The 14,925-nt window shown below is 45.0% G+C and overlaps 1 protein-coding gene across 8 annotated transcripts in view; it reads right to left on the bottom strand.

Annotated features, from left to right (window-relative positions):
* The window catches only part of PPFIBP2 (PPFIA binding protein 2), a 144,230-nt gene that overhangs the window by 29,778 nt on the left and 99,527 nt on the right, over window positions 1-14,925 (bottom strand). For all 8 annotated transcript variants that reach the window (XM_030828952.1, XM_030828958.1, XM_030828959.1 and 5 more), the window contains 2 exons: window positions 6,316-6,408; window positions 1,142-1,253 (listed from right to left, as the gene is read on the bottom strand). In XM_030828952.1, coding sequence (XP_030684812.1) covers window positions 1,142-1,253; window positions 6,316-6,408 — 205 coding nt within the window. The remainder of the gene's footprint in view (window positions 1-1,141; window positions 1,254-6,315; window positions 6,409-14,925) is intronic.

The raw sequence follows: 14,925 nt of genomic DNA, 5'->3' as shown, positions 1-14,925 counted from the left end.
TGTCTTAGTAGAACCCAGCCTCTACAAGCAGGCCTTGGCAGGTAGGCAACACACCCAATGGCTTGGGCGGACACTGAGAAAAGCTAGGAGAGGGATGAGCATGTTGACCACTAATTTCCTTCTCCAGCCTAAGCCATTGTTGCATGGCTTCCACACCCCAGCTGGGGATCCAAGCTAAGCTTTCAGTGCTGAGGCCAGGATGTGACTAGGTAGTGGCACCAATCTGTAGGACTATATGATCTTTAGCATTGCTCTGCAGCCTGGTAGTGAGTGGAGAAGTTGAAAGGTGTGTGATCATTTTGTATACATGGTGAACAGCCATAAAGATTTATGTGTTCATTACAGTAGTTGAGGATTTATCCTCTATTTTTGATCAGCAAGACTTAAACTCCTCAGGGACCATTCACCATCCTTTCACTTATTCAAGAAGTATTTCTTAGGATCCTACAAGGGGACAAATATTGTGCTGGGCTTTGTGGATATGCTCTTAAACAAGAAAAATACAGTCCTTGCCCCAGAGTGGGGATAACACACAACACTGGTAAGCTATAGTAAGTGCTAGGCAGGAAAAAGGAAGGACGTTGAGTTAGAGAATAGGACTGGGGGCACCTATTTCAGTTAGGGTGGCCAGGAAAGGTCTTTCTGAGAGGTAAGATTTGAAATCTCAAGAATGAAAAGAACTGACTTGTTTCTGTAATCTCAGGGCCTTATACAAGCATCAGGCAAGTATCCATGAAATGACTGAGTAAATTGCTAAAGCCTCCCCTTTGGTGATGACACCAAGTAAGGCCTTTGATGAAAGTAAGGCCTTTCAATCAAATGAGAGAGTAGGTATTTCCTACATTTTCAGTAAAAGCTCCAGAGGTGGCTGCACAGAACTTCTGTGCATCTGAGAAAAACCTTCTAGTTAGGGGAGGGTTCAATGGGAATGATTCCACAATAGCGCTGCATTATAGGGACACACAAACACACAAACTGGTGCATCCATTCACTTGGCCATGCTTGCACACATGCATGCATGTCCATTAGCATGGCTACACACACAAGCATATGCACACTTATTTATATAAAAACATGCTCACTTATAAGAGTAGGCCCGGGGACCCAGACAACTGCATTTTGTCACAGTCAAGCTAGTCACCTCTCTCTGTGTGGTCACCGTGGAGAGCTGCTGTCCGGGAGAGCTGGCTGTGCAGACGCTCAATTTCTGCATCTTTCAGGGCCACCTGTTCTTGCAGCTGGGCGACTTCAGCCTGGAAGAGCAACAGAGGATCCCTACCAGGTCAGAAGGACTGCCAAATCATGATGAAGTGCCTCCCATCAGAGTCCAGAGCCCATCAGGCACCAGGGTGCATCAGGAGTTAGAAGAGGTGAGCAGTAGCAGGGGTTCACTGCCCTCTCCACAGGTGGAACTCTGCTGACTGAACTCACTCTTCTAGGCCATCCTGGCCCTCCCCACAGCTCTGGCCATCAATGTGCTTCTTCCCCTGCATCTTCCTACCTGACCAGGCTTTCTCTTCCCTGCCCTGAGGACTGGGATTGTGACGAGGAGCTGGGATTGTGTACAATGGGAGGGCTGTCCTTGGTGCAGAGGAGGATATTCTGGATTGGTCTTCCTTCTCCCAAGATACTCATGCAATAACATTTAGAGACACCACTGTAACAGGTGCATGCAGCTTTCATCTTTCCAATCCACACAGAAAATACAGCGGAAGCCAAATCACCACTGGTGGAGAAAAGGTAAGCCAAGGGCTCCCTCCCTCCACATGCTCCTACCCTTTGGGCACAGTCACTGCCTCTGCCCAACCTCCAGGCATGTGTGCACGCTCACTCATATATAGATGTACAAGCATTCAGGAGTGCTTACTTTACATACTTATGCAAAACAAAAGCATGTATACACAGCTCGTAAGTACACACATACATTCACATTTGCACACACACAGGCAGCTGCACTAGATGGGTCCCATTTCGCCATTAAGTAGTGCAGGTTAAATTCCACACACAACACTAGGTGTGGTTGTTCATGCTTTCCCATACTCATTAGGAGATCAGAATTGTATAGGTCCTGTCCCAAGAGGTACCTGGATTTTGGAGTCAAACAAACCTTGATTCTCTCATTTCCTAGTTGGTTGACCTTGGGCAAGTAAGTTAACCTTTCTGAGTCTCAGCTCACCTATAAAATGGGAAAAACTACACCTACTTCATGGGACTGCAATGAGGTTTAAGATAATGGTTATGAACAACCTAGTACAATATTTAGTATACACTAAGTGCTCAATAAATGCTACTGCTGTTTGCTCCTCTCATCCTATTCTTTTCTTTGTGGATAATCGGTTCAGTTCTCTCAGCATCAAACCAGGTAAGAAAAGGGATGAGCATCAACCATGGAGCCGGTCAATAAAAGACAGCAAAGCCTTCTCCTCTGGCCACCCCTTCCCCATGTGTTGGCTCAATCATGTCCTACCTTTGGTCCTCAAGGTTATAGTATGGGCTGTTCATTTCCACAAAGGCCCAAGTTAATATTTGAACAACCCCAAGTAATTAAATGAGTACTGGCCCTGTTGGCAACTCTGTTGCTGGACAAGCCTTGTGTTCAGTTTCAGCAGAGGGACTGAGCACCCACCCTGATCAGCCCCCGTGCTCACTGCTTTCTTACATCAAATCCTCACAAGCAACCACGCAAGGAAACAGTATCTCCGTAAGTCATCAGGGAGAAAACAGGAGTAGTACAAGATTCTGTGTCAGTCACAGAGCTACTCGGTGACCAGGCCAGGATGTAAACCCTAGCCTGCCTGCTTCAATGTCAGGGCTCCACCCACCACCGTGTGTCTGCTTCTGAGTTAACAGGACAGATGAAGGTCACTCTTACCAGGCTTGGGCTCCCTGAGCCCACCTCAAGGGTTTCTGAATAACCTTCCCTAACTTCCCCCAAATGGGACAGGGATGACCATATAAAGAAGTGACAAGGGGTAGGGTTTCCTTATTCCAAAGTTCATAATGAAGCACTGTCCCTCTGCTCTGGGCTCCACTCACAGAGGCCAAGAGCTGGGTCCTGCTGTGCAACCCGCTTGCTGAGACATGCAGCTACAGAGCAGTTTATCAGAGCTCGCTCAGGGCAAAGATGCCCATGGGCTTATGACTCATGGTGACAATGGCTCCTGAAGATATTAGCTTTGGGACTCTCAACCTCCATTTCTACAAAGGCCAGATGATTCTTGAAAGATATTCCTTTAACTTTTCTTGCACCTCTCCACACCCATTTCTACCTTTCTTTGTGGACAGGATGGGCACTGATCTGATAGAAATCTGGATACCTGATGCTTGTCTGCTGGCCCCACAGTTGGGAATTCAGCAATGTGGACCGATCAAGACAGAATCTAGCACCTGGCACTATGAGGGCTCTTATTCCTGAGCCCTGCCTCTAAGGGAGGTCCTGTAGGTATATACCATGGACCCTACAGACCAAGTGACTGGGCCCAACCTGCCTTGTGCCGATTTCCACAGAAATAGGCCAGAAACTATAGGTGCTCTGTTATCCTTTGAGCGATCTCTGTCTCCGCAGTTGGGAAGGCCAAGGACAGTCCAGAGACCTTCTACTTGACTGTGTATGCTACTGCCACTGTTCCTATGGCCACAGTCACCATGGCTAGGGCTGTGTGGCAAAAGGTCTGAGACAGCTATGCAGACAGGCAGTTGGGCAGAGATGGGTGCTCTGGGTCCCTGCAAGTGCTGTGCCTCATTAAACCCAGGGACCATGCCCTACTGCCATTGCACTGGGAGATGAATCCCCTTCAGGGACTGAGAGGCCTTAAGCAGAAAAGTGAAAAACTTCCAAAAACAGTGCTGGTTTTCTCTGCAGGGAATCAGGATGATGTTGGAAACAACATGAAGGCACGGGAATGACACAGACCCAGATGTGAACCTCAGCTTGGCCACGCTGAGCCTCTGTTTCCTTCCCAGTCAAGTGAGAATAAAAAAACATATACCTCACTAGGTGATTTTTATGGATTATATGATAAAATGTGTGCAAATAGCTTGGTACATTCTGGCACATAGGAAGTGCTCCACACCTGGTAGTTATTAAATAACCCTTAGCATCTCAAAGGTCTACATGTCAAGGCAAAGAGCTGGGGTAATTTAAAAAGAAAAGCGTTATTTGGTTTTATGACAGAGGGCGGTATGTACAACTTCAAAGGTTTCCCCAAGACAGGGCTTGTTTGAGTGGGGCGTTGTGATGGAAGGTTCTGAGCTACTGGACAAAACCAGTGCCCCTAGAGCTAGTGGCTGTGAAGCATACACACCCAAAACTACACTCAGATACACACAGGCCAGGACACAGATGGGTCTGATTGCCCAGGTTTGGTACCAGATAGCTGTAAAATCTTGGGAAAGTTAATCTCTCTGTACATCCATTTCATTACCTGTAAAATGGTTAATCAAATTATTTTACATTTATACATTAGATTACATAAATATTTACATATGTTCAGTGCTTTCTTTTGATAACATGTTAAGTCATAAAATTTTAAATAACAGCATGATATAAAATTGCATGTAAATTATCAACAATAAAAATTAAGAGACAGAAACACTGAGATAGAGAGACCCTGATGTTTGAATATTTGTTCCTGCAAAATCTCATGTTGAATTGTAATCCCCAATATTGGAGGTGGGCCCTGGTAGGAGGTGAATGGATCATGGGGGTAGATTTCTCATGAATGGTGGCACCACCCTCTTGGTGCTGTCCTCGCAGTTGTGAGTGAGTTCTCATGAGATCTGGTTGTTTAAAAGTTTGTGGCACCGGCCGGGCGCGGTGGCTCACGCTTATAATCCCAGCACTTTGGGAGGCCGAGGCGGGCGGATCACGAGGTCAGGAGATCGAGACCACGGTGAAACCCCATCTCTACTAAAAAAAAAAATACAAAAAATTAGCCGGGCGTGGTGGTGGGCGCCTGTAGTCCCAGCTACTCGGAGAGGCTGAGGCAGGGGAATGGCGTGAACCCAGGAGGCGGAGCTTGCAGTGAGCCGAGATTGCGCCACTGCACTCCAGCCTGGGCGACAGAGCAAGACTCCATCTCAAAAAAAAAAAAAAAAAAAAAAGTTTGTGGCACCTCCTCTCCTCTCTCTCACTTGCTCCTGCTTTTTCCTTCTGCCATGATTGAAAACTCCCTGAGGCTTCACTAGAAGCTGAGCAGATGTGACCACCATGCTTCCTGTAAAACCTGCAGTACCCTGAGCCAATTAAACCTCTTCTTTATACATTACCTAGTCTAAGCTATTTACTTGTAGCAATGCAAGAATGGCCTAACACAGACCTAAAACAGAAGAGAACAATACATGGAAGGAAATATTAGCAATGGTAGTGCCTGGGTGGTATGAGTGCTTTTTATTCCTTTAATTTTTTATGGTTTGAAAATTCTCTATAGTGTGTGTTATTGTTCTTATAATAATTCGCAATTAACTTGCACAAAAAATAAAAATACAAATTGGAAGTTAAGAAAACTCTAATAAAAACGATCCAGTAATGCCCTTGGGTGGCACTGCAGAGACAGTAGGGCAAGGCAGATGTGAGCCTCCCACCTCCCCATACTCCCAAAGGAAACCTAACGGTAGCCTAATGTAAACTTCCTGAAATTTAAATAACAATTCGACATTTTAAAATCCAATGTGCAGGCCAAAAAAATTCATGGGCTGAATGTAACCCACTAGTTTTGATCTCTGCACTTTAGTATAGGAAAAGAAGGAAGAAACAAAGGGGAGAGGGAAGAAATTTATTTCATGATAGAACTTATTATTGGTGTCCTTTAAATTGCAGGCTCCCTAGTTTAAGAGAAACATGATTTGATTGAAGAAATAATTCGAAGCTTATGTCATTTTTAGGAATATATTTTGTGTGAAATATAAAGCATGCCTATTTTTTGAAAAACTGATTCTAGAAGGGACTACTGAATTTAAAATGATGCATCCAATATCTGCTTTAGGACTCATGACTCACTGCCTGCCACTCACTTGCTCCCCCCACTCGTAGCCCCTTCTTGGCCCAGCTTCAGCCAGGTGCTATTGGGTGCAGGGAGAGGAAGCAGACTGGGTTACTACACTTGATCAGTTCATAATCTCACAGGCATTCTCCATTAGGATCTTTCCTAATGGATCAAGTCTGTCTGCTGCACCATCTGGGCACTGTTGTGTGTCCACACTGGAGGGTTGATTTGCATTTTCAAACTTAGGCTACTGGAAACCCCCAAGTTGGAATGCAGACCCTCCCCACAAGGCCCTCATACTCTCTCCATAAGCATCAGGAGTGCCGTTTACCTTAGTGGCCTTTAGCTTCCATTCATACTGATTCCTTTCATTTTCCAACTCTTCCACTTTGATTTTGAGGTGCCTGAGCTCTTGCAGTAACTCCTAGAGGGATGAGGGAGAAAGACAAAGTTCTGATGGTTAAAAGATGTGCTCTCGATTTACCAACCTGGTTAAACTCATGCATAGGGGATGCAGCAACCACATCAAGCTCCACATAACAGCTTTAATCTTTAAACATGTCCTTTGTTTCAGGAAAGCTGTATGGCCATTAAAAAACAAAGGCCAGGGAGTTCCAGACATAAGAAAGTGAAAACTTTCCTTTTAGTTTTAGAACCTGTTCTGCCTGCCCCTTTCTCTGACATCTATGTCCTCTGCGGGGTATGCCAACATCACACACATGAGTAGGGGCAGGCAGGCGAGGCTTCGGAGTGGGAAGAACAGAGATGATGAAATGAGGCAGCTTCTTCCCTGTGATACAAAGTAGTAGGAAGCAGGCTAATTGGGAGCATCTCTCTGTGCTGGGAGTGAAGGAAGATAGAAGAGGGGGCCTGTGATCCTGAAAGGCCTCATAGAGGAAAAAATGAAACCCTAAGGGAACAAATGTTAAGGGCCAAATATAGATGTCAAAATGGGTGTTCCAGTTCAGAGGAAGAGATTGATTTGAAGAAAGAAGGGAGGGAGAAGGCATACAGGGAGGAGTAAAGATAGGAGACAGAAAGGGAGATAACTCATGGGGCTGGAGCTGAGGGTGTAGGCACACAGTGGAAGATGAGGCTGGGAAGTTAAGGTGAGGCCCTAAGGTAAAGGCTTGAGGATGAGAATACATATGAGTTCCGATGCCATTCTTTGGACAGTGGGGAGTCACTGAAGGTTGCTGAGTGGGGAAGTGAAACAAACAATTTTCTCTTACTCATGTAGCTAGTAAGTGGTGGAGCTGGAATTCAAGCCCATATATTCTGACTCTAGGACCCTTGTTTGTGAAACTACTCCTTCTATAAAGATGACTCCACTAGGCACTGTTATCTTGAACCAAGATTTCCTTAAGAGACAATTGGTCCTGCTCACTAGCTCCCATCAGAAGAATTGGCATAAAGATAATTATTTCCATAGGCTTTCTGAACTGCAGTCTCACACAACAAACTTCCTACTTAACATCACATGGATGCTGCACAGGCACCTCCGGACTGTCAGGTGCCAAGTGGAACGCTCAACTCCCCTCCTAGTTACTCTCATCTCACTGAACGTCATATCCATCTATCTAACAGCTTATCCAGAAACATAGGATCTATCCTCTGCATCTCCCTCTCCTTCCTCCCCTATGTATGCAATTCGTCCCCAAGCTTTATTAATTCTACTTCCAGGAAAACAACTTGAATGTCTCATTTCTTTCCCACTCAGGCACCACCAGTCTGGTCTAGCAATTAGCACTGACAGCCTGGACAGTCAATTCATTGGTTGCTCCTCTGTTGTCTTGCTCCTCTCAAAGCAATTGACCCCATGGCATCTGGGGGAGTGATATGATCAAACCATACATCAGATCATGGCACTCCCATGCTTCTCAAAGCTCATAAACTTCAACCCATCACCTGACAGCTCCCTGCCTGCCTCTTGGATCACTCTTTCTCCCTAGTTATGCTCTAGCCACATCGATAATTTTCAGTTCCTCTCTCCAACTTAGGTCTTCACAGACAACATTCCCTCTGTCTGGAATTTTCTGCCAGGTTAACTTCTGCCCATCCTTCAGGTCTCCCTGAGTAAAGCTATCCTGACCTCCCTACTATATCAGGCCCCTCTGCTGTATTCTCTTGTTGTACTCTGTGTACCTCCTACGTAATTTGCAATTAAATATTTATTTATATGACAGCTAATAGCTAGCTCTCCTCCTAAACTGTAAACTCCATGAGGCATTTGCTAACCTCTGGTTATCCTGCAGTGCCTGGCACATAGTAGGTGTATACTATTTGTCAATGAATGCACATATGAAACTCAAGTCATTATTTAACTGGCCTGGAGGTCTTGGCCTTCTGAGATAATCCACCACGAAGTGACATTGCTTACCCTTGAATTTTGCAGGGTTATTTTTTAAGATTGCCTTCTAATTGAAGTGAGCATATGCTGATGCCTGTTAAAAACAAGACAAAAAAAACTTCTCGCCTGGCGTGGTGGCTCATGCCTGTAATCCCAGCACTTTGGGAGGCCGAGGTGGGTGGATCACTTGAGATCAGGAGTTCGAAACCAGCCTGGCTAACATGGTGAAACCCTATCTCTACTAAAAATACAAAAATTAGCCGGGTGTGGTGACAAGTGCCTGTAATCCCAGCTAAAAAAAAGAAAAAGAAAACTTCTCAGCTAAGGTTATTGCATCCATGATCTGCATCACTTGATGTCAAGGCCTCAGATACCTGCTTTGACTTGCAGCAGACCCAGAATCATTCTCTGAGAACATTATTGGCCCTGCCTGAGAGGCTCCAATGCCCACAAGTTGAGAGTTCTTCTGCTCAGCCTTGTATCCTAGCCAGGTTATTGAAGGTTGTCTTCAACAACCAGTTTGTTGAAGAGGGTGTCAGGCCAGCTGATATCAGAATCAGAAGTGTGCAGGTTCCTACTGCCTGAGGGGCTGCCACTGTGGGTATACAAAAATCATCCTCTCCAGGCTCCGTGACCTCTGGAACATCCTCTTCCTTCTATGTTACTTGTTGTCCATCATTGACTGCCAACATTAGTACACACACATTTTTCCTTCCTTTAAAAGTCTTGCTGGAGTAACCTACTCAATATAGGTCATGTGCCAACACCCTCTCAAGGCTTCTCTATCCAAGTCTACATTTACAACTTGACTTTCCTATTTCCCCCCTGTCCTTTAATGCAGCAGGAAATCTTTCCAACCAAATCCCTGCCCGCAACACCTATGTCTAGATTTTCAACAGGCTCCCTAATTGAGTATGGACCATAGTAACTTCCTACAGAGCCAGAGTACCCTCTGTAGTACTCATGGCTGCTGTGACCTTGGTCTTTTCTTGGGGGGCTTCCAAGTCCTCTTCAACAGTAGGCTTCCTTCGAGGCATAGGCTTGTCTCTGCTGAAGCTGCCATCACCTGCCATCAGCAAAGTCATAGAGGACCAGGTTACTCCCGTGTGGAGAGCCAAGTCCAGAATCTCAGTCAGATAGAGCCCCACATGGCCCTGTTGTTATAAAATCACCCTAATGTGGTTATGTAGGGGGGACTTTTCCTGGAAATTCAGATGATGACTTAATTATTCACAGCATATGAAAACTTGTATTTTATTTTTTCACTGGGGGTAAACCTCTTTGAACATAAACTTGAAAGGATTCTTTTTCATAATACTTTTATCCTTAAAAAAAAAAAAAATCACGTGAAACAAAACTTTGTTTAATCTCCCAGCCTGGGAGGAGGAATCAGTATCTGAGTTATATACCCGGGAAGGGGAATCATGAGGCTTCCTGTGGCACAAATGCCCATCACTCAGAGCACCTGGTGCACCTCAGTCCCACTCCTAAAGGAGATGAGTGCCACCTGTTTGAGGGTTGGCCTCACCTACTCAGACCCTGCTCAGTGAGGGTCACTGAGCTCACCTCACATCCCAAGAGGATTGAGTGAGTCCAAGCTCTGCCCAGAGGTAACAACAGATCCACGCCAAGCCACTGCACTCTGTTCCTGTTAAGAGAAACCCCAGCCCCTCCACCAGTGAAATGCCCCACACACGCATGCTCTGATATACTTAAGTGTGGTTCCTACACGTGACCCCTCCCAACAGGCACAGTCCTGGCTGCAGGGCTGGGGCTCGGCCACACCATCGCCGGCCGCCACCTCCTCAGGGTGGTCCCTACTGAGTAACAGGCGCTCTTGAATCTGCCTGTGGATGTCCAGCTGCAGTCTACACATCTGCTCCTGCAGCTCACTGATCACATTCAGAACCGACTGTAGGAAGGAAAAGAAAGAAGAGAAAAGCGCTCCAGGTCAGACAGCTCTCAGACGCAGAACTCCTTAAGAGAACAGCACAGAGGAAGTGTGCATGGGGCAGGGAGCAGGTGGCACTCAGTGGTCACTGTCGACGGCCCTCCACTTTCCTCACCAGAACCAAAAGACATGGCATTTTTCCTCAGGCCTGCCCCATCCAGGTGCCTGTCTTGCAGTTGGAACAAATCCCCAACAGCTCCTTTGTGCCATACTGTTGTGTCAACACCGAGGCATGGAATCTAGAAGAAACCCTTCATCCAAGCAGAAACAATAGCAGAGATGGGTGCACACCGGGGCACACACACAAACACATCCCCTCTCCACATATGCATAATACACACACCAGCTCCCCTTACCCAAACACCCAACGTGTCAGCACCTATGCACAGGCGACATATGGCACACATCACACTTATCCATGACAATATGTCCCAAACCCTGAACTCAGGCATCAATATGCCTATTTCAGTGTATTCATCTTCTATTCCTCCATCTTGTCTACAAGATTATCCCAAGCAACGTTTTTGCAACGCTTCACTGAAATGTGGATTTACCTGGTCTACCACAAGACACATTCCCGGCCAAACTTATAAGGCCAATCTGACGAGACTCACTCCTTGAGAACACGGATCCCTACTTTGTCTCCTACCTTCTTGCAAACCATCATAGAGTTGGCCCCAAACTCAACAGACTAAAATTTATTGAATCTATCAAACTTTTGCCATTTTGAAAATCTAGAAGGAAATGGTTGATTTCCAGTTTTCTACCAACTCATTTGATTTTCCTGATTCCTTAAAATTAACTTATAGCAAGCATTTTGGGGGACTATTGTCCTAAATTTTTTGTATCTGTCAGAGACATCCATGGAATCAAGTCCATTTTTTCTTTTTCTTATTAAGAACATAACTCTCTGTGTGTGTGTGTGTGTGTGTGTGTGTGGCTTTGTGTTGTCCTCAGCATTGTCCTTTAGTTTGGGATGTCCCCTTCCTGACACTGGTTATGCAAGTGCACTTTTGTCTTTAGCATATGTCCTTTCTGCCTTTTGTACAAGCCCCTCTGAAAACTACTTCCTTTCAAGACACCTTTAAGCTCTTCGTTTTTATTGGTATTATCTGTGAGATTGCACAGTCAGAATTATATTTAAGTAGTTCAATATTCTTGGGTCTTCCTCTATATGAGAGTTCCCCATCCATTTTATTTTTAAACTGTCAGAGTTATGATTTACCCAAGTCTACAGTGCATGGCTGTTTATGCCTAGTTTTTCCATGCTCACTCTCGTGAACATTCAAATAACAATGACCACTTTCTCTCAAAGCACCTATCACTTTTACTTCATAAACCAGTTTCTCCTTTTGCTTCAATGTTGGAGCTACAATGGCAGTTTTCCTAGTTTTGTCTTCTGCCCTCTGAGTAGAGTGAAAGCAAGTGAGAAAAACAAACAAGTAAACATTCAAATGCTTCAGAATTCAGCTGGGAGATATTTAGGAGCTAACAAATAGGTTGCTGCTCCCCTCCCTCCATCACTGCCCCTTGTGTGCATCAGTCAGTTTGGAGACCTGCATCAGGAACACATCTATTTTCATCCCTCTGCTCAGTGTGTGGTGTACCCAAAACTTCTGGGCTACTCTGCCTTAATACTCCTGAACCATGTGTTGTCATTGTTTTCTGGTATGTCTGTCCTCAGGCTTGGCATTTCAACTTAGCTTTATAATTCTTTTTTTTTTTTTTTGAGACGGAGTCTCACTCTGTCTCCCAGGCTGGAGTGCAGTGGCATGATCTCGGCTCACTGCAACCTCCACCTCCCAGGTTCAAGCCATTCTCATGTCTCAGCCTCCCAAGTAGCTGGGACTACAGGCGCGTACCACCATGCCTGGCTGATTTTTGTGTTTTAGTAGAGATGGGGTTTCACTATGTTGGCCAGGCTGGCCTCAAACTCCTGACCTCAAGCGATCCAGTCTCCTCAGCCTCCTCAGCCTCCTAAAGTACTGGGATTACAGGCATGAGCCACCACACCTGGCCTAGCTTCATAATTCTTTATCTCCAGGGCTGGCCCATCTCCTAACAGGTCTGTTTCCCTCCCATAAAGCAGACCCTTTTGTAGCTCTGTTCCATTCTGGGTTCCACATCATGATGTCTAGGTAGCATTTATGAGGTTATAATTGCTGTCCTGTGTTGTAACCTCAGCTCACTTTGTTTTTTTTTTTTTTTTTTTTTTTGAGACGGAGTCTTGCTCTGTCCCCCAGGCTGGGGTGCAGTGGCGCGATCTCGGCTCACTGCAAGCTCCACCTCCCGGGTTCACGCCATTCTCCTGCCTCAGCCTCTCCGAGTAGCTGGGACTACAGGCGCCCGCCACCACGCCCGGCTAATTTTTTGTATTTTTAGTAGAGATGGGGTTTCACCGTGGTCTCGATCTCCTGACCTCGTGATCCGCCCGCCTCGGCCTCCCAAAGTGCTGGGATTACAAGCGTGAGCCACTGTGCCCAGCCCTCACTTTGTTTTTTAATCACACTTTGCCAACCATTAAAGTTCTTCTTTATGGTTCTTTTCTATGTGAAACTACTGGGCACCTCCCATAATCACAGTTGTTTCCAATTCCATCTTACCTGTTAATCTTGTACACAATTTTACTTAGTTCTTTCTTTTTTCAGGCTCAGTTTATATACATTACATTGCTCATGGGAATATAACCTCTATGTTCTAGAGAGGGCAATTTGGAAATATCTGTCAAAATTTCAAGTTCATGTACTCCTTGACCCATAAATTCCACATCAGTATCTTTACATATGTACAAGATTATTCACTACAGCATTATTTGTAATAGCAGAAACTTGGAAACCATCTAAATGTCCACTGAGAGAGGACTGGTTAAATAAATTAGGCTATAGTTGGATGGTAGAACAATATGCAGACATAGATATGAATGAGGAAGTTTTAAAAAACATACTTGGTGTAAAAAGAACTCCAAGACTGCTAAATTTAAAAAGAAAGGTCTAGAATAGTGTACATTTGTATAAAAATGAGGGAAAGTGTGTCTGTGTGTATCCACATGAATGTACTTGTCCACGCATAATATAACTCTGGAAGGATACAAACCAATGGCACTGGTTCCTGACTGCTGACTGGAGGACACATGTTGAAAGAGACCTTTTGCTATACACCCTTTTGAACTCTTGATTTTTGAATTATGGGAGTATATTTCCTATACTGATGCAAATGAGTAAATAAAGAAAATAAAAACAAGAATAATGAAACTCTCCTATTAGGCCAGCTCATCTCTGAGCAAACACAATCTTCCCAGATCTCACTCTGTATTCCAAGTCCATCATTCTGTTGCCTCAGTTCAGAAATCAGAATCCCTTTCTCCCAGGGTCCTAACCACAAGAAAGAAGAAATGATGGCATCATCACTTGTGCTGTAAGATGTTTCCATTTTCTGCAGGAAATCCTAAAGATTCTTTCCTGTTCTCTTCTTGCTCACATGTACCCCTGATCAGTTGGGCTGACTCCCCTTCCTAGCACATCTGGGGTCCCTGCTCCCTTCTTAACAGACTGCTCTGATAGCTACTCACAGAAACCTCTAGTTGCCACAGTGGGATCCAACTGCAGGTTGCTGGCACCCCCACAGCACGGAGAAGCCAGATTTCTTTCTTGGGGAAGACCCATCTGAGCAACACGCCTTTGCAATGCTTTGATCTGTGCCCACGCAGAGGTTTTCCTTTACCTCTGGATCTCTTTCTTTCATGCTTCATCCTCTTGATTTTGGTATTTACTTTCCATGTCAATCACTCTTCCGTAGTCCTGCTTTTCAGGCGTACGTCTAATTCATCCAATCTTCAGTACCCTCATATGACCCTGAACCATTGCAAAAGGCTGATGAGAAAAGGTAAACAGGAAACCTAGTATTCACCCACATCTCATTTGGGCCACTACTCACTCTTGAGCAAGGCTGGCCATCAAGGAACCTGCGCCTGCAAGTCCCCAGGTCTTACAGAATGACTGTCGGTAATCATTTCCAGAACTTAAAACAAGCAGCAAGATGCTGGCTTGGGCTATGATCAGAATCAGAGCAGAAGGAGCAGTGTGAACTAGAATTAGAACTAGAACTAAAACCAAGTGATACAACTGAGACTAATTTCTAGTGACATTGTGGTGGCAATGCTCTTGCCACCAGCATTCTCTTCTTTTCATTAAAACATAAAACAGAATTTGAGGATAAAGCCTGAGCGAAGCTGAGAAAGTTTATTTCAGATTCATACCTAAGGGGAGGGGGGAAAAGAATCCTGCCTGTTCCAAACCACACACAATGAGCCCTTAGGCTAAATATATTCACTGGAAAAAACAGCAGCAGTATAGTATGGGAAGCAGCGTTCCCTTTATTCATGCAATTACAACCTCTGGTGACCTTAGCAAAATGTCTCACTCAAAATAAACATCTCCATGCACATGACAATAGTGCAGCTTAAGCAGCACCCTGTGGTTTTAAACCCCTGGTGCTCCAGACACTCACAAATAGAGGTAGAAGTTCTGTGCATACCAGCAAAGATTATGTGCAATTACAAGAATGAGGAATTTGTTTCAGGTCATGTGGCTGCTCACTGATTATCACAGGTTTGAACAGCCTACAGAATTCCTCCACGTGGA

Source organism: Nomascus leucogenys, chromosome 15, assembly GCF_006542625.1.
Source record: "Nomascus leucogenys isolate Asia chromosome 15, Asia_NLE_v1, whole genome shotgun sequence".
Classification (NCBI taxonomy): domain Eukaryota; kingdom Metazoa; phylum Chordata; class Mammalia; order Primates; family Hylobatidae; genus Nomascus; species Nomascus leucogenys.
This window is presented reverse-complemented; position numbering and strand designations above follow the sequence as displayed.